This window comes from Cavia porcellus, unplaced genomic scaffold, assembly GCF_034190915.1.
Source record: "Cavia porcellus strain 051 isolate PalLab524CR breed Dunkin Hartley unplaced genomic scaffold, mCavPor4.1 scaffold_29, whole genome shotgun sequence".
NCBI classification, from domain to species: Eukaryota; Metazoa; Chordata; class Mammalia; order Rodentia; family Caviidae; genus Cavia; species Cavia porcellus.
Genome location: NW_026947512.1, coordinates 26,409,548 through 26,430,368, shown reverse-complemented (window position 1 = coordinate 26,430,368; position 20,821 = coordinate 26,409,548). Strand labels below are relative to the sequence as shown.

General features: G+C 31.3%; 1 protein-coding gene across 2 annotated transcripts in view; it reads right to left on the bottom strand.

Moving 5' to 3' along the window:
• Positions 1-20,821, bottom strand: part of Dennd1b (DENN domain containing 1B) — a 239,276-nt gene that overhangs the window by 111,316 nt on the left and 107,139 nt on the right. For both annotated transcript variants that reach the window (XM_063239912.1, XM_063239913.1), the window contains 2 exons: positions 8,022-8,122; positions 2,510-2,555 (listed from right to left, as the gene is read on the bottom strand). In XM_063239912.1, the coding sequence (XP_063095982.1) occupies positions 2,510-2,555; positions 8,022-8,122 (147 nt within the window). The remainder of the gene's footprint in view (positions 1-2,509; positions 2,556-8,021; positions 8,123-20,821) is intronic.

Below are 20,821 nucleotides of genomic sequence, written 5' to 3'. Positions count from 1 at the left end.
TCAAAAGAAGACTGGAGCAGCAATACTTAGAAGTTTTTATAAAACTAATAATGGGAGATGCCAGCGGGAGGAGAGGAAACAGGAAGTAAAAAGGATAAAAATGCAATATGTATATTTTACTAATTCCTCATGATGAATATATTCATTATGTATCAAAAACATATACTCATAAAGTCCTTCAATGAAAATAAAAAGTAATTTTTTAAAAACTGACGTGTTAAAATTCTATTAACCATGAGAGAAGAAAGTATTCTGATTCCCAGAAAAAAGAATTATCTGTTAACTCCAACCAAGGTAAAAATTTCTGGGCTCTATTTGATATATTAACTATTTAAGTTGTTACACCCATCTTTTAATATTTATTATTAAATTAAAAAGCACAAAAGAAGAAATTTAAGTTAAAAATCTGTGTAATAAGAACAAAACTAAGATAGGGCTGGGTAAGACACAGCACAGTGGCACAAATGCCTACACCTAGGCAAGCACAAGGTTCTGAGTTTGATTCCCAGTATCAAAAAAAGAAAAAAAAACTGTAAGATACTTATCTTGTATCAGATTAAGAAAAAAGTTACTAAATGATACCTAGTTAGTTTAAAGAAATCTCTAAAGTTCAAGAATAGCATCTCATTCACTATTAAACCAGATAAATCAGTAAATATGACTATTAAGGTACTTGGATAAATCCAGGTTACAATAAGTATAGAGTTTCAGCCAAGCTAATGTGTCTCCAAATGTTCATATTTAATAACAGGAGCCAATTTAAAGTTTCTCTAAGCTAATACTTTCAAAAAGTAAATAATTCCTAAATGTGTTCCTTAAAAAAGTAGTACTGGGTTTCTTTATGTGGCCAATAAATGTGATAAATGTAATCAAATTAAATATTAATTAAAATATTCTATTCCTTTCTATAGAAGTTTGGAAATTAAATCAAATATTAATTAAAATATTCTATCCCTTTTACAGAAGTTTGGAAAAGCCAAATTATTTCTTTTAAAAGTCAGTATAAAATTGTTATACATACCATAACACTGAGGTACTATCAAAAGTTTTAAATTATTTTTTGCTTTTATAAATGCACTATAAAAATATGTATCTCACTAGATAAATTAAACATAGCTAAGTACTACAGTAATATAAAAGTCAAACTCAATAACTTTTTAAAAAATTTCAAGCATAGTTAAATTTGAATAAAGTCCAATAACTAATCGATAAAATGACAGTGATAATATATATTTTATGATGTAATAGACCAAATATCTATTCATTAGTGTTTCATTTCAAACTCTGCACTTTCACTATGTCTTCGCTTGTAAAAAAGTTTCCTAAAAAACAAATAAAATATAGTCTTAAAGTTATTCAATGTAGACTTCAATGTTGAAAACAAATCACTTAAAAATCATTAAAAAGATATTTTACATCAATGATGAAACAAAAATGTTGCCCTAGCATTTTGCAAAAAATAAAAAATAAAAATAAAACTGCTGCAGCACAGGTAAGAAAGAATTCTATAACCTGAGTCTTCCATAAGGACATGACTCTAAATATTACCCTAAGAGGTTTTAAGATGTATCTATAGACTCTTCTTCAAGAAAGTAAGTATCAGTGGTGTATACAGTGTCAGCAACTAATAAGAAAAACACTCTAATTAATAAATTGTTTATTAAAAATTAGGTTATTTATCTGCACAATTAACAAAAAGAGAAATGCATTTGTGTAAAATGAAATCAGTCAGCGTAATGACACCATTCAATTGATTCAAATCTTTTGTTTTAATGTAAGTCTTCTGTTTACTTTTTAGAAGTTAATCTTACAAGGTATCCCTCTCTAGAAAGCTCACCATTTAAAGTTCAAGGATTTTCAGTAACATGAAACTCTGATAAACATTATTTAGAATTATATTATAACAATGGAAAAATGACTTTTACATATTCCACTAGAACTGAAAATTAAAACAAAAAAGAAGTTATACTTTAATTAAAAGGTATGGCAAAACCATGCTTTTAAAATGTGTATTGAGGGCTAGGGATTTAGCTCAGCAGCAAAAGCGCCTGCCTTGTAAGCAGGCAGTCGTGAGTTCAACCCCAGGTACTGATAAAAAGGAAAAAGACAAAAAAAAAAAAAAAAAAAATGCATATTGGGTTGGAAAATAGTAAAGTTTACAAAATAAAAATGTGTGATTTTGTGAGTCGTAAGTATGTAAACTTTGACTTTCACAATATAGTCCTAAAAAAGAGAAATAAAAAATCTCAAGTTGCCATAAAAAAGTAGCTCATCAAGAATTAAAATTTTTAGGACTTCATATTTATCATATGATCTCTACCAACATAACTCATTTTCATGGGCCTCATGCTATTAAACATGATCATTTGTATACTAATTTAAATGAAATTATTTCAAATTTACCTTTTGAAAGTGACTATTTAAGTATATCTTAAATATGAAATTTGTCACTACTTAATTTTATCGATGAGTTAATGCCATCATTATTTCACATCTGAAAGATACTCACCTCTAAGAGGCTGGAGTGTATTCCAATCAGGTATGGCATTGGGGCACTAAATTGAAATATAAATAAATATTTATACATTCATGCAGTTCATTAAAAGTGATCTTAATACTTAAAAATTAAATTTATTTAAAGCTTAGTTCCAGCATACCATAAAACAGATATTCAAAATCTTAGATAATCAAATAGATACTCAAATTTAATCTTAGAGGCCATTATCATACTTAAAGTTGTTTTATATTTTTAAAATCACAAATAATTTATAATGAAATCAGGAGTTTTAATGAATAAAAAAGTTTTATCTAAGAAAAGTAGCAGGGTCAAGGCCATAATCTGAGTCAAATCTTTTCCATATACTTTGTAGCAATATATCCTACATAATCATCAAATTTATTGGGCAATTATCTTGTACACCTTTTCTTATTCAATTAAACTCTTATTTTAAAGATTTTCTTAATATTACTTCATTATTTTATACCTACTATATTACAATATATTCATTAAGCTAGTCACCAAATAGCCATTGTACGCAAGGCACTGTTATGGAGCTAGAGGTATAAAAACACAAAAGTTGCTACCTTTCCCCTTTCATACATAAATCATCATTTATTTAAATTTTATAAATTGAGATTTATTCTATTTTCATCGGTATTAATAAAAAATAAATTTAAAATATTTGTTTAAGAATTATTTGAATATAAAACCTGATGTTTATAAAGAACATATGCATGCCAAGCACTGGGTCATAGGTCTGGGAAAAATAATTACCAATATAGATGGGATGTAACTTTTTATGGGTCTTATACTCTAGTACATAATGTGTACATTAAGGAATTTATATTAAATCTGAATTACTAGCAATTATAGCAGTATCTGCTATGAAATTATTCAATGTGGTATTTCAAACTAAATATTATCTACTAAGATAATAGAACAGACAGATGCCTACAAAAGTGACAGATGATATGTAAACAAATACTATTTAAAATTAAACATTTTTGTCAATTCTTTTATAAACATCTTTGCTTATTAATGTAAACCTTTTTTAATACAGATAATCTTTTTTCTCAAAAGATTTGCATAATTTTCTAAACATCATTGTCATCATTAAAACAAATCTGCCAAACTCGTGTATGTTCCCTTTGCTATTGAGAACCACTAACAGATTAAAATAACAAGCACCTTGAAAAATCTACAGATAACAAGTAGCCTCAAAAAGTTTCAATTTATTCAAGGATGGGTAAACAGTAACCTATATATCCAGAATAAAGATGTTCATTAGTCTTTATCTTTTAGTTTATTACTTGTTATTGTACTACATTTTAATCCCTAATTGTCTCTACCTTTGGTAATTCTGTTATTTTTACACAACGAACTATCTGTAATTGATCTAATATTATGGATACTTCATTTGACTAAAAGTTGAGGTTTATTTATAGGCTTTGAGATCCTTAAGACCTAACAGGAAGAACAAATGTGGGCTGTTCCACTTTTGCTTAAGTAAGGAAAGGTTGGTTACTTTCCTAGTTCAAAGTCTCATTCTGGGATTCCTTCTGGGACTCCGAGAAGACAAAAAAGCATATCAGTATTCTGCTCTCCCACTGCCAGGTTTGGGCAACTTTCACAAAACAAATTAGGCAACCCCCGGGGTCTTTAATATGTCAAGCCCTTCAACATCCAAAATAGTATAAAATTATTCAAGTTATTGTGGGAACTTACTCCTGCTTAGGATATTATACCCACAAGATTTATAACACGGAGTTCATTGCATCTTAAATTCCAAAACACTCATAAAAGAGTATTAATCAAAATATATCACACTTCTAAAAATAATAATTTTAATTCTATTTTAATGACGTTAGAGGGATGCTGCTGTTTGAAATTTCAAAAAATGATAGCTAAAACTGCTAAATCCTAGGAACTATACCAACAGAAATACCTTTAAAAGTTTATGAGAGCTGCTTATCTTTTAAAATGTAAACAGTGAGCTTATAGAAATACTTAAGCTAGAATTTGATATTCAAGATAAAGCTCCTATGAAGACTTTAATAATAAAGTAACTTTTTAAAAATGGAATTAATGGGTATCTCCAAGTAGTTTTTTCTCAAGATTTCTCACAAAATCCAACATATAAGTGTTTTAATTACAAATATTATTAATCTATAGCATAATTTTATAAAATAATTATGGTATTTTACAGAATATAGAGTTAATTGTATAATGTCTCTCACTTTTTCACACTAGGTTGCATATATACTATCATAAAATACCATGAAAATTAATTCTGCAATCCCATCTGAAATTCCCTAATTAGATTATGATGTAAATAAATCAAGAAAAGACTCCTGACAACCTGGACATTTTATCACCCATGTACAAAACTGGCATAGATCTTTCTATCAGTAGTTATTTTCTAAAGATGGGATACAGAAGGCTCTGTATGACTGCTTTTTCTTTTTGGTAGCAATTAATCTTTGCTCAAGAAAGTTTTTTTTTTAACCTTTCTTATGAAGAGACCTGTGACAGAGACTAAGGACAATGTATTAGAGTAGTCTGAGATCATAATTTTCCATTATTTTTTTAAAACTTGTTCTTGCAACCTAAATCTCATTGTGTCATACGAAGACAAGCTGATATATATGGTAAATAAAAAGCCTGGCATAGGCATTTCCTGAACAAATAACAATCTATTATAATTTTACTGATCTTGCCATCATACCACCTCTTATGTGTTTCTTGATTCAGACGGTTTAAAAGTGCCAGGCAACATCATAGACTTGCCAAATTAAATTACTCCTATTGTAGTTCATTCAGGGAAAAATGTAGTTGATGCTAATTCTTCCCAAGAGCTTTTCCTAACCTGCCACAGACTGTGGGGCACTTCTTACTATCTTTCCATCCATGGTACTTTCATTTGTGCTATAGTACTTATGGCACTATAGTATTACTCTGTGCTGCTGTGCATGTGTAGCTACATATAAGCACATGTACGTACGCATGTATGTATGCATGTGTTTCTTGCTATCTGTGAATCTCTCAGGGGCAAGAAGTCTTAATCATTGTATCTCATCTTCAAGCAAATAGGCGTTTACTAAATGTTGTTGATGAATGAGTGCATGGATGGATGGATAGATGGATGGATGGAAGGAGGGATGGAGCAACAAAGTAGGAACACTTATTCATAGACCACGATGCGATGTTCATTCATGGTCACAAGATGGCATTATGGCTCTCCACAGTTTACATCATGACAAGGTTCCCAGACAAAAAAACAGAAAGACTCTGTCAAACTAGGATTCTCTCAAGATTTGAGAGAATCTGGAAAGTCCCAATCATTCCAAGAAATTAATAAAGATACATATATTCCTTACAAGCCTTTGTAGTGGTATCTTGAATTAGAAGGTAAAAATTTATTTATTCAAAGCCCACGAGATTAAGGAGAAAATCTCAGTAATTTTTCTCTCTTTAAAACAGAAAGAACTACGTCCATATCATTCTAACCTCAAAGACATGATGGAAGAGAATCATTTTTCACAGAAAACTATTTCGCTCATCAGATTTTCTAACAATAATAGATGACTACAGTCTTTACTACTTACAAAAAATTAGCTATAATGCCCAGTTCCTATGGCCAAAACAGAGTTTATCATTGTAACTTTCAGAATTTCTTGTTTGGGCATCACTGCTATACTCTCTAGCCCAGAGAGATGATGCCTCACATGAAAATGTTACAATGTGTCATAAACACTACTTCAGACAACAGCCACAGAGAAGACAATTCCAGCTAAAATACAGAAGAAGCTTCTTTCATTATATTATAAATAGTAGAAAAGAAAGATCTGATGACAGGACTAAAAAATATCAGAAAGAGACTTCTCTAAAGAACTAGTATAGAACTGCTTGGATCATTGAATAATTTCTAAGTAACTTTTGAGAATGTCCTAACTATGTAATTCATTACAGAGAAAGGAGTTGAAAGGCGTTTTACCTAAGAGAGAAGAACATTTTATAGAAAAATTAAGATGGAACTATCATTATATGATAAAATATAATTCTAAATCTCATAATTAGACATTTTAGCTCTTAAAACAGAAACTTGATGTGTATTTTAAACTGTATACAATATACAATATATTTTCAAATATTTCTGTAAAATTTTTTAAAATAAGTAGCATTAAACACTACATGTAAAGATCTATTGCATGTGTCGACACGAATAAATTGCAGCCTCTAATTTATGGCAGAGTAAAATACTGTAGATATGTTGTCAAAGGAAAACTATAGTAAAAACTAAAAATTAGATCTACTTATAGATCTAATTTTACATTTAACGTTGTGTGTGACACCTCACAATGTAATTAAATCACATTTCTATGGTCTAAGAAACTGTTTTTCTTTCTAGCTTCCCAAGGCCATAAAGCAGTGGCAGGTCATTGCACACCTATTTCACAGAATTATCAATCCTGTGGAAACACACAATTTAGCAGTATAATAATCTGTGGCCAAGTACATGTCCTGTCATTATAGTCACTTGTTATAACTTAATAAAAGCCTATATATGTACACTTAAACCATTTTAATACTTAAATACTTCGATCTGTTTTACATGAGTAAATTAACTCTAACAGAGCTTTGGTTTTGACTAAAATTAGCCATTATAGAACCAAATACATTTGGGCCAAAATGATGTACTTCATATAAAGTTTAGAGGGTAAAAAATCCACCAAATTCAATACAGATTAAGCTAGACTTCAGATGATGACTGCAATGAAGACAACATTATACCCATAAATTCTAATGACGTTCCCAAAGCTGCAATATGTTAAGAGTCCAAGTACAAAGACTTCCATGGGAAGAGAACAAGGCGGTCACTGGCTATTGTCATGATGTCCTGAGGCCTGACTGAATTCAGATTCCTGAGACTGGGAGTTGTTTCTAATGCTAGCAACCTCTTCAGCATTACTTCCAAAACTTTCAACACTGCTTTTCATAATGACTTTAGGCTGAAATTTTTACTTAAATCAGAAACTTAAGAATTCCTGTATTAGAAGCAATCCCATTGTCAGTACTTGGTATTCGATGTGCTGTAGAAGAAAAAGTCAAGGAACATGAGTTTTAAGGTAAATACAAGTAACAAAAGAGTACCTAAACAGACACAATGTGGTTACTGGCAGATATGCCCCACAAATTCTGACAGCTGGGATTTTGGATTCTCTTACAGATACCACAACTTCTATTCAATTTTATTAACCAAAAACTAAAGTTTTATTTTTCCATCTATGCATTTAGTTATCTAAATGCAGATAAAACACAAAATTTAATGAATTTTGTTTATGAAGTATAAATTTTTGCTACTTATGGAAAGAAATACTCTGACATGCAAGAAAGCATTCAATGTTTAATAATAATCTAAAAGTGAAATTTTTGTGATTTCTTCCATATCTACAAATAAAAAGATTTTTTTCCTAATTATGAAGCCCAGGTTTATGACAAAAGTCTGGTAAAGCCAGCTTACCAGCAATAGTCCAGCAGGTGAGGAGGAAGCACTGGGATGTATATGTGCTGCCAGTACATTGGATAGAGCAGAGCAGCTGATCCATGGAGACAGGCAGTTAACTAGAATTTGTAAAAGGACAACAATAATAAGTAGCTGCTGACCCTCCAAACAAAAAGGCATGTTCAAGGTAGCAAAGATGAATGATAATCACAGAACAATTTACACAATGACAAAGCTCACACTGTCTTTACCAATTCTACTTATAAAAGTCTTGTCTCAGAGATCCCTCTGAAAATACATAAACAGCAAAAGTAGCTTCTTGGGAATCATATGTAGATAGTTATAACCACCTAACAATATAGTTTGGAGTTGAAATTCAGAACATAAATAAAACTGAAAAATTAGGTGAGCATCTTAAAAAATATTGTAGGAAATTACAATTTGTACAGTACAGTTTGCGCATCACTCAGATTAATATAACACGATTAAATATGGAAAAAAGAGTAGCTGAAAGCTCCTGAGGGATATCATTAGGGCAAATTGCCAAAGAATGAAACATGAGCCAGTCAGGAGAGTCTGGAAACTGCAATAGTACCAGGGGACTTGAATATTCGACAGTTGGAGCTTCAGTAATGTGTGAACTGCGGGTTATGGTATCAAGAGACTCTGTTCACTGACACATAGAATGTCACTATTGACCAGCGAACTGCCCAAGCTTGACAGCTGTACTACAGGAAGCCAAGTATATCATAATTTCATATTTAAACTGTTCATTCCAAATTAACATTTTGTTTCCTAGCTTTATATCACAACAGCTGCAATTACATTGTTGCTATTTTAAAGGTAATTGCCATCTTAATTGTTTTGTTTTGGCAAGCAGTTAATTAAACATTTTTAATGCTGAACAAAGGAATATCACTCTTTTCCCCTCCTACTGACCCTCATCAGAATTCTTTTCATGTGACTTTCCTTCCATTTTAAATTACATTTCTACACATGGAAAGTAATTTTTAGTGTTTAAAGTAATAATTATATCAACATCATTTTCATCATTTTAAGTTTTTCTCTTGCCTATATTTCATGGATACAATTTAAATAATTGTATTCAACTGGAAACATGAGAATTTTTAAAAACTACCTGAAAAGGAACTATTGACTTTCTAAAAACCATTACTACTGTGATTATACAAAGATACTGAAACAACAATTAATTTAATTCTAAGGAAAAAATGTACACAAAATGATCCAGATTTTATTAACAGCAACACTTGTCATGTTTAAGTGCAAAACAGGCCCATTAAATGACACAAAAAAATCTGATCTGAAACAAAAATATATTTTTGTAAATATACTCATCTTTATAGTATAATACACCTTCTAGTTTTTCCAGAGAGATTTTTACCCAATTTTATGTGGAAAAAGTTTATCTTGATTCTATATGCAATACTATCATTAACAGGTTTTATTTCGTTACATTTTTAAGCTTTATTAATTAATCAAGGTAGTCTTTCAACAAATAGTATTTTGAAATTCCTTAGAGTATATAACATGCCACTAGGAGGCATTCAAATACTTCTATTTAATTACAGACCATGGATTTACCTACATTAATAAGTTGAATCAGAGAGAAATGAAACTAGAGTTGATCTAACTCATTGTGTCAAATTCTCCAAGAGCTTTCAGATACTACTTGGTTGTATACCAGATATCTTTAAAACTGTATTAACCCTTTCCATCCCTGAACTGTAACCTGATGGGCTAAGAAACCTTATGTAGCTTTCGAAAGCAGTTGATTAGTAAATTTCTCCAACTCTACACATATAACTTTTAAAATATCTTGTTTTAAGCCTGTTTTTTTTAAAGGGGGGTGTTTCATATTAGTGGAAAAATAGTAGTAGTAAATCAAAAGGAAAAATACAGACTGGGGATTTATCTCAGCAGTATAAGCACCAGCCTGGCAAGTGTGAGGTCATGAGTTCAATCCCCAGTATCAAAAAAAAAAAAAAAAAAAAAAGGAAAAATATATTCTAAAAATGAGATGTTAGAAAGAGAGTGACTTATTTCCCAGAGCACAGTTAAATCACGAAGCACCCTACCATGTAGATACTGTTCCTACTCACTTAATGGTCTTCCTTAAATGAACTCACTATTTGCTAAAAAGACACAATATTAAATGATAAATTTAATTGAGTTCTTAGAAGATGATTTCTGTATAAACTGAGTTATAAAATTTCTGCATCAGGCATTATCTGGCAGGGGTTATCCCAGCTAATCAAAGTTGATAGGAAGAGAACTAATAATAATACATGGAAACTATGTGAAGATTCAACAACTGGGTCCTGTGATATCTCAAAATGGAGAAAATTAACAACTGACATCAGCAGTTGTGAGCTTAGTCACATAATAAAGGCACTTGGACCTTTCAACCTCAAGTAACCAGATCTAACAAAAAACACTACTGATAATAACTGAATATTAGTAATAGCAGAAAACATTTATATAATGCCTACCATGTGTCAGTCACTAATATGAGGATTTCAGGTTCCAAGATTAATCCTCACAAAATGTTATAAAGTAGATCCTATCATCATTATTCCCTTTTTACACTCAAAACACAGAAGCAAAGTTAAACCAACTGACCACAACCATCCATCTTGTAAGCAGAAAAGTCGGAATACAAATTAGGAGAGACTAGATACAAAGTATAACCACTACTTTAAATATTCAATATATAAAGATTTATCATCATCATGAGACTGAAAAATATATTCTTACTTAAATATATAAAAATTACCAAATGCATAAAAATGCATCTTTAATTAAGCAGTTGACTAGCATAATGGAAAACAGAAAATTTCTAATTGGCACAATTTACAGGTAAAGCTCTCATACTAAGACATTGCTACTACAAGTATTCTAGTTTCTGTATAACCTAGCCATACTGCCCCTTCTTATTATATAGAAACCCTATTTACTTTCATCCAGAACTCTATGCGTCACTGAGGGACACCTTCATACTGCTAAGAATGTATTTATTCATCAAATCATAATATATATATATTTGATAAAAATACGGTGAATGTCTATTAAAAATTATTACAGTAAAAGACACTGACATAAAACCCGCTCAAAATAATTCCAAAGATTTAACTTTCATGGTCATTTTGATCTTGAGGAAGAATCAGAAGTCACATGGTGCCATATCAAGTGAATAAGGAGATGAGGACACGGTTAGTTTTTATTTGACAGCAACTACACTAATTGTTTTGAATTTATTCAGAGAATTTATTAATGGAAGCAGCTACAAGAGCACAACTGAAGATTCATAAAAAAGGATTTCCAGAATTGCTTCAGAAGATGGCAAGAAAGATGGGAAAAAATGTGTTTGAAGCAAGAGGGAATATTTGCAGTGGGATTAATAGCAATGTGTCTCTATTGTAATTTTTTAGAATTTAAATATTTGCTGTAATTTTGATCAGTCTATGGATCTGTGTATACCCATAATCTAATGTGTACACTATAGTAAACTTCTCTATATAATACATATTAGAGACATTATTTGACCTTGAACTGAATCAACAATTGAGAAATATAAGCACCATAAACTAAACAAATATACAGATTAAACTACTACAGATAGAAATGCAACACATTCCTCATGGAATTAAAAGACAGAGGAAACTATAAAGAAAACACATGTTTAAACACATTTAATTTGTATTCACATTTTAAATTTAGACCAAAATAGTGGCAACCATATATTTGAGAATTATTAAGTGATGGTTATTAAGAAAATTCTTGGAGACAGACATTTTACATAATAAAAAAGAATTTGGTTGTGAATTTTTAATGAAATTTATTTTTGAGCAGTTATAGGTTCACAGCAAAACTAAACAAAAATTTCGAAGGTTTTCCATATACCTGCAACTGTCACATTTGCCTGGTTTTCTCCATCATCAATATCCCTCACCTCACCAGAGTGGCACATTGTTATAACTGATGAGTCTGTACTGACTTATTAACATTCGAGTCCACAGTTTACAGGAGCGTTCTCCCTTGGGGATGAACATCCTATAGATCTGGATAAATTCATAATATGCATCCACCATAAAAATCTTTCATAAGTATGATGTAACAAAATATTTCTAAGAGCTATCTGAAGAAAAGTACAAAATCCTTAGGAAAGAGATCAAAGAACTAAATAAATGGAGAGATATTTCACATTCATAGGTAGAAAAACAATACTGCAAGTTGTCAGTTCTTCCTGGCTTGTTCTATATTCAATGCCATCCCAGTCAAAATTTCAGCAAGTTGTTTAGGAGCTATCAACAAGATGATTCTAACATTTACATGGAGAAGAAAGGACCTAGAATTGTCAACACAATTTTGAAGGAAAAGAATAAAATCAGAAGACAGACATCAGTCAACTTGAAACTAGCTGTAAAGTTAGAGAAATTAAGATAGAGTATAAATGGCTAACAAATATATGAAAAAACTGTTCAACATCTCTGGCCATTAGAGAAATTAAAACTGCACTGAGATTTCATCTTACTGCAGAAAAAATGGCTATCATTAATAAAAAACAAGTGTGTAGGACTGATAACCGTATTACTACATTTTGTTGGATCATTGAACAGAACTGTTGGCAGTGTCACTATTTGAATGTCACTTTGTTTTATTTATTTATTTATTTATTTATTTATTTATTTAGTCTTTTTCCTTTTTATAGGTCTGGGGATCGAACTCACGACTGCCTGCTTCCAAGGCAGGCGCTTATGCCACTGAGCTAAACCTCCAGCCCCTTGAATGTCACTTTGTATGCTTTAATTTTGTAACCTGAACAACTATTTCTAAGATGAGAATATGTAACTTATCATCTAGTGATTTCTTATTATTTTTCTGTAATTCTGTATTATTTCTACCCTTTTTTTTCTTGTTTTTTTTCTCTTTAAATAAAAAAAAAGAAATCAAAGAAATGCTGATGAGGCTAAAAGGAAAAACAAACCCTTCTATAGTGTTGGTGGAAATGTGAAGTAGTGCAATCATTACGGGAATCAGTATGGAGATCCTGAACGAGCTAAAACTAGAAATTTCATTTGACTCAGCTATGCTCTTTTTAGGTATCTTCCCAAAAGAGTTAAAAACATCATATCACAGTGTAATACACACATACTCATGTTTATGGTAGCAAAGTTCATAATAGCTAAATCTCAGAAACAGCCTACCTGTCCACTAACAGATGAATGAAAAAACAAAGTATGATATTGTACACATAATGGAATATCATTCTCAAATAAGGTAAGTTTGACTCATTTGTAACACAATACATGCACCTGGAGACCATAATGTTAAGTGAAGTAAAACAGACATATAAGGCTAAATACCACATAATTTCTCTTATATGATAAACCCAAAACATAAAGAATAAAATAAAAGATAACAGGACATACAAAGATGGATCTGTTGCAAAGGGAAGGAGGACCAAGAGATGGAGGGAGGAGGAAAGAGGGAAGAAGGAAAAAGAGATGATACAGAATCAGGATGTCTTATATATATATGAACCTGCTCCCTATGAGTAATGTAATCATTATATACTATAAACATTTAGTAATAAAAAATTATAATGGACAAAGACCCTAAATATTAACAAAAAATAACAAAGCATCTAATGGAACAGAACAGAGACCACCAGAAATAAACTTGAATAAACAAAATCAACACATTTTGACAAAGAAACAAAAGTAATAGAGAAAATAATCTATTAAACAAAAGACACTGAAACAACCAAGATTTATATCTGCCTTCCAAAAAGGAATTTAGATACAAACCTTACACCTTTAACAAAAACTTACTCAAAATAGATCATAGACCGATATGTAAAATGCAAAATTCCAAAATTCCAAGATAATAAAGATGAAAATTTATATGAACTAGGGTTTGACAATTTAAATATGACACCAAACACATAATCTATAAAAGAAAAATTCATTAGTTGGGCTTCATTAAAATTTAAAATTTCTGCTTTATCAATGTAACAAAATGAGAAGGTGCAGATTACAAGAAAATACAAAAACATACTGGTAAAATATTGCTGTCCTAAATATATAAATAACTCTTAAAACTCAGCAATAAGAAAGAAACACAATTTTTTTTTTTGTCTTTTTATTGGTACCAGGGATCGAACTCATGACTGCCTGCTTGCAGGCAGGCGCTTATGCCGCTGAGCTATTTTTTTTTTTTTTTGGCAACATAATTAAAAAGACTGACGGACTTAAACACTTCATCAAATTATATATATAGTTGACAAACATATGAAAATGTTTGTATCATATCTGAAAAATGCAAATTAAAACAACATTGAGACATCATTATACACTTATTACCAGGACCAAAACCCAGTTCACTGACAACACCATGTGCTGGGGAAATGTGTAACAACAGTAATTTTCATTCATTTCTGGTGGGAATGCAAAATGGTACAGCCATTTTGGAAAAGAGTTCAGTGATTTACAAAACTTATCATTTTTTAAAAAAAATCTTAAAATCTTTTTAATAAATTAGTATTTTATTTATCATTCCCTTCGTTTATTCTATTAAGATGGTGTCTTAATCCATTCAGGCTGTTATAAAAAAATACTTCAGACTAGGTAATTCATGAATAATAGAAATCCACTTATCACAATACAGACATTAGGGAGTACAAGATCTAAATGCAGGCAGACCGTCTGCCTGGTGAGGGGTTATTCATGCTATACACAGCACCCATGGATGGTACTTTGTTGGTGCAATTTCATATGGTGGCAGGGGACAAATAGCTCTCTTGTACCTCTTTTTGTGAGTTTTCCTGGGCAACTTAAAGGGCTGATTTCAATAAATTCTGATGGTACTATATCAAAGAAACTTCTGTGCTTCCAATAAACCACAGCTAAGCCTTGTCTACCAGGATCAGGACCTCAAACCCTGAGAGTCAGTGGGGTTTCTTTCTTGAGTGCTCTATTTCTCCCTAATACTGGTAGCTGCATTATACGTACTATACCTATAGAACTAACAGTGCTTTAGGACTGGTCTTCCAATAGTCTTTAGACTTCTTTTCATTCCTTACTAGCCTATCACTTGTTATTCAACCAAGACTATAATTTTAAATTCTTTTAATTAAATTTTCCATATGTGAATATGTAGGTTCTGTCTTCTGATTTGACTTAAACTAATACAGAGGCTGCACATTCATCATCTGACCTACAAAATAATGCCTGATGAGTTGAGTGTTACACAAATGAATTAGAAGGGAAGGTAAAGATGCATTTGGTTTTGCAAGCAGTCACTATAAAAGGCAAAATTACATAAAGGCTACTTTGCAGGTAGTACAGGCTTAGCCACAAATTAGTTCTATGAGTTTGAAAAGCTTACCCTGTATAGTTTCAAAATATTCATCTTCATCTACCTACTATAGATAACAACAGTAATTATTGCATGCTAAATGGTAATTAAATCAGTTTAAATTATTAAATCAGTATAATTACTCAAACGAGAGACCAGCTCATAGTATCCACTGAACTACACAGGCAATGACTGCCACCATCATCAATTTATGTAAATAGTAAAAATGCAAGCATTTAGTATTCATAATCTAAAAATAATACTGTGCAAAGTGAGAACTGCTCAGAATAAGACAGCAGGCAGATGGAATGGAGAATGGAGCTCTGAGAAAAAAGCATTAAGGAGGTAGAATCTATAGCATTTAGGTGGAAAAGACAAATGAGCAAGATGGTGCACTCACCAAATCAGCCTTATTCAGAATGTAATAAGGCAAAAGGATAAATTCCCATTTGGAGATATGAGTGAAATATCCATGTGAGTTAAATGCATCCTGTAACTTAGGAATGTTTACCAGAACTGAAAAAAAAAAATTGTGAAACTACAAAATGAAAAACTCTAGGCTGGGTATGGTGGTGCAGGTCGGTAGACCCAGCATTCCAAGAAGCTAAGGTATGAGGATCACAAGTTCAATCTCAGGCTGAGCCTCTTAGCAACTTCTGGAGTCTCTGTCTCAAAATAGCAAATAACAAAGGTCTGGGTTATAGCTCAGTGTGAAGGCCCTGGATTTATTCTCTAGCAGTGGAATAAAAACTATCATACATAAAATCATATCAATATAGGAGATACATTTTACACATTGCTCTCAGTTTTACCAAATAAAAAGAAAACAATACTTTTGTGATTTGTGCCTAGATGTTCACCCAAAGCCTCATGCATTCATGAGGCAGGCTTTGGAGTTTGTGATGGAATTCATGGTCTAATGTCAGGATAAAGGTTGTGAGCGCTACATGTGTTCCAGGGCGGGTAGCTTGCATACAATATAAAAGAGGAAAGAGGTTTGTCTCTCTCTTTTCTCACTTGTTGTTTTTGAAGTCTTCTGTCCATTATGAATTGCTTTCTGTAAAACTACCCTGCCTTGGAGCCAGCAAATTATGCACTGAAACTTCTACAAAATGTGAGCTAAATAAGCCTCTTCCCCTTTTAATTTTGGGTGTTGGGAATTTTCTCCCAGTAACAAGAAAAGTAACTAAGACAAGTGTGTGCAATTTTTCTCTAATTTTGATAAATCACAAAATTAAGCAAGTCATTGATGTATAAGGAAAACACTTTAGTAACCTAAACTCATCCACATTCGCTCTGGTGATTAGCTATTGTAGGAATGAAGCTTATAGAATCTAAAGGAATGATGCTTTAATGTACCTCTCACACCATCCCATAACTGTTGTACTAAAAATTTTGTTTTGTGAATTAAAAGCCAATTGATTGCTTTTAGAAGACAAATGTATTAAACTGTAAGCCAGAAATGTATGCATTTCCATGGACAGAGATTTTAGCTCAGAAGAACAGGAGTATAAAAAAATTTCTAGTTTTCCTGTCCTAGAGGTTTCCTCCAACTAACCTATATACATACATTCCTTCCTATTAAGCATTTCATGATAATATGAACATTCCCATTTCCATACTCCAATCACACTCCACAGTACAACGAAAAAACAATGTATGGAATAGCACTATATATGTCAAAATAGTATACTGGTAAGTACCATCATTATTGTTTAAAGTTCAACTGACAAAATTGGTTGCTATGAACTTTGGAAGAATTTTAAACATTAAAAAATTATTTCTGGAATATCTCTCCCCAAAAGGCTCTGATAAAAGTTTAACCCCATTACTCTGCCGTAGCCTTAAAAGCACAAGGTCCAAACTACATTTCAATAACTTTAACCAGCAAGTGGGCATGGGTACTCTTTGTTCTCTCACCAGCTATTCAATTCTTAATCTCCAGAAAGATCCTCTGTGTTTCAGATTTCAGATTAAATTTAGATACAGGTGGTACCACCATTAGGAGACAAATCAAGAATATGTACAATCCAGATGGAGAGGTTAAAATCTTCTGGACTCATCTTTAGATTAACTAAACTTGTAAAATCTCTGTTTTAATAGTTGATTTTCTGGGGATCACAAGATTTTCTTTTGTAAATGCCCTTGATGGAATTAATGAGAAAGGGAGAGAAAAGGATATGCTTAAATGCCTAGGGGAATCTAAAACAAAGGAAGAGACTGCAGTTTATTAAAGCAATTCCAACACTCACAGCGTATAACTTGCTGTAAATATTCCATCACAATATTCACCACAGAGTCAAATCTCTATAAGTAACGTGATTACAGACTTTAAGATGGTGGTGTTTACCAACTAAATATTGGTCAATATAGTAGTTAACAGACATCTGCTTTAAAGAGAGGCTTCCTTTCCACCTGCTTCTATGGACTACAAAGATACACGCTAGTTAACATATTACTGACAGGATGATGAGAAAGCTCCTGTCAGATGCTGGCCAGCTGGGTGTTTGAGACAAAATGCACAGCCCCAGCTGACTAGTTAGGGAAAGTCTGGTGAAGTACAATTACAGAGGCATATGACAAGGCTTCATGCCTGACTGATTTGAGAACCGATGACATGGCTTTAAACAGCAGTACTCCCTACCTATGGTCACAAAACAGCAATAAGTCAACTGATACAACCTTGTAATATCATGATTTATTTCTTTGTTTTGAATGTATGAGACTCTAATATGATGTTCTGGTCATCTACTGACATTCACTTGGGGCCTAAACATCTAAGGCCTGCCTACAGCATGCATAAAATCAATGTTGTTGTTCACGATTGCCAGAAACCATTGCATGTGTACTTGATAATGTATAAATCAAAGAAATAAAGCAAAATAGATAGTGTCCTAATTCATTAACCTCAATGAAAAAATATAATGGTTGGTTCTAACACTGTGCTATACTATAGGAAATGAGGGAAAACCCTATTATAAATTTTTAAATATAACAATAGCCTCAGTATTTTTGCTTACATTATCTTAAAGCTATTTTTTTTTTTATTTTGTTGGGGCTGAAAATGTAGCTCAGAAGTCTTGCCCAACAGGAATAAGGTCCTGTATTTAAAAAAATTTTAAATAAAGTTTATAAAGATTACCAATTATCATTTTAAATTACAAATGGCACTTGAAGAGAATCTACTTAGTCATTAAAAACTCATAGCAAGATGTATATTAATAATTCTATCATAATTATGAGGATTTATGATTGTCAAAGAGTTAGTAACCAAAGAAAATAAAATTCCTTCTAGGGATTTAGATCAGCAGCATAAGCACCTGCCTGGCAAGTGCGAGGTCGCAAGTTCAATCCCCAGTACCAAAAAATAAATAAAATAAAATTCCTAACACAATAGAATTATAAATGTTAAGATAATTTAACTTGTATGTGTTCTAATAACAATTAAAATTTTGCTATAGATTTAAAAGATGATCAAGAGAGAAAACAATTTATATTAATGAAATCTGTATGATTCATAAAAAATACAAAAAGCTTAAAACTATTATACTAATTAAATTTATTAATAATTATTTTTTGGAAAGTTTCAGAGATTCTGTTCAGTTCTTTTTATAGAATAGGGTATCGCTAATTTATAATACTACTCCTTGACCTTAAAATGTTGTTATGCATGGAATTTATAGTTAGCATATTTATAGCACATATAAAGTATATATGATAACTATTCATAATAGAAGTAAAGCAGGATTCCCCTACTTAAGAAGGATGAAAGATCATGAAAGTACACTTGAATCATTTATTTTCTCATCCCTTCTGCAATAAGAGATTGAACCAAGCCAAAGCTGATAACTTAGAGGATATTATCAAAGAGTTTTCATGAATTGTCAGAAATAATTGGTATTATACTGACCTTCAACACATGAAACAATTCCTGTGTAGTACCAAACTTTCTAACAATTTGTTTTTTAAGTCAAATATTGAATTAAAAGCTAGGCATGTTAGCTTTTATTCTAAGTTACAGACCTAGACTATTATAAAATTGCAATTAATAAACATTGAACATTATCCTAAGAAAGTTGTATATACAACTCTAAGTACATTATATCTCCCTAATCTTTCCAGCAACTCTATGAAATTAAGACTATTATTATCATCACTTTATAGGTGAAGAAACCAAGTCAAACAGAGGTTAATTTTCCATTAAGAAAGGAAAATAAACTAAAACAAAAAAATTAACAAATTTTTAAGAACATGTAAGCAGGTTTTATTCTACTGTTTCCCTATACAGTACAGCTTGTACTTCATTCACATATCTTATTGCTTTACTTTCTTCAGATCTCTTCTTAAATTCTACCTATAAGAAAAGCACTCCTTCCACAACCACCTAATATGAAATAAAAACCTGCCCCTCACCTTCTATCCTGATACAACACTTTACTCTTTATCGCCTAGTACTTACTCATCACCATATGACAGAATACCCATTACATATTCAAAATCTCAACACTATATTTTTTTGAATTGTAGGGTAATGGAAATGACTCAAATCATAGAATCAGGAGAACTGGTTTTCACCGTTAGCTACTTACAATAAGCCTTGGGGTGACCATTTAACTTCGATATACTAACTTCTCACTGTTAAAAAAAAAACTAGAGACCCTAGAAAAAAATCTTAAAACTCCTGCTATTCTGTAATACTATAGAAGGAAATTTTGTTTCTATTACAGGAAAATAAAATATTAAAAATATGATTTTATTTTCATAAAGTAAACCCATTTATAGAAATGCAAATTCATGAAATATGCACAATGGTTTTTAATATTCCATGGATTACTCATAATGCTATGTAAATTTGTTTTAAAATTTTAAAGTTAACTATTTTAAGTTTTTATGCTTCATGGAGAAAAAATTATGAAATATATCAAAATACTTTGAAGATTTTTGAATGACACAAGAAAAATCATTTTGTACTCAATGACTTTACCATGGAAGTGAAGACCTTTCAAAAGAAGATCAGAGTGTCATAAAACCTATGATTAATAAAAAATGCTACTTTGACTTTTAAGTTATTATCAGTCTGAAGAGCTCCTCCAAATCAGAACTATTATAGAATCTACTTGCGAACCACTACTTAGCAACAAAGATGAATCTACTTATTACCAGGTTAGGATAGCAGCTATTATCATGGCCTCTTGATTTCTTTCAAGCAGGCTCCAGTGGAAAAAGCCACAAGTGAATAATAAAGATCTCATAATAGCTCTTAAGAATTCTTTATATAGTTGAAGGCAGTAAAATGAACTCAAGAGAGAAGGAGAAAAAAAAACCTCTTATCTTCTGATAAGAAAAAATAATTAACCTGACTTAATACATCAGAGAAGGCCTTCTATAAATCATTTTGTACTTCAACAGCTAGATTAAAACCATATATATAAATGTAGATA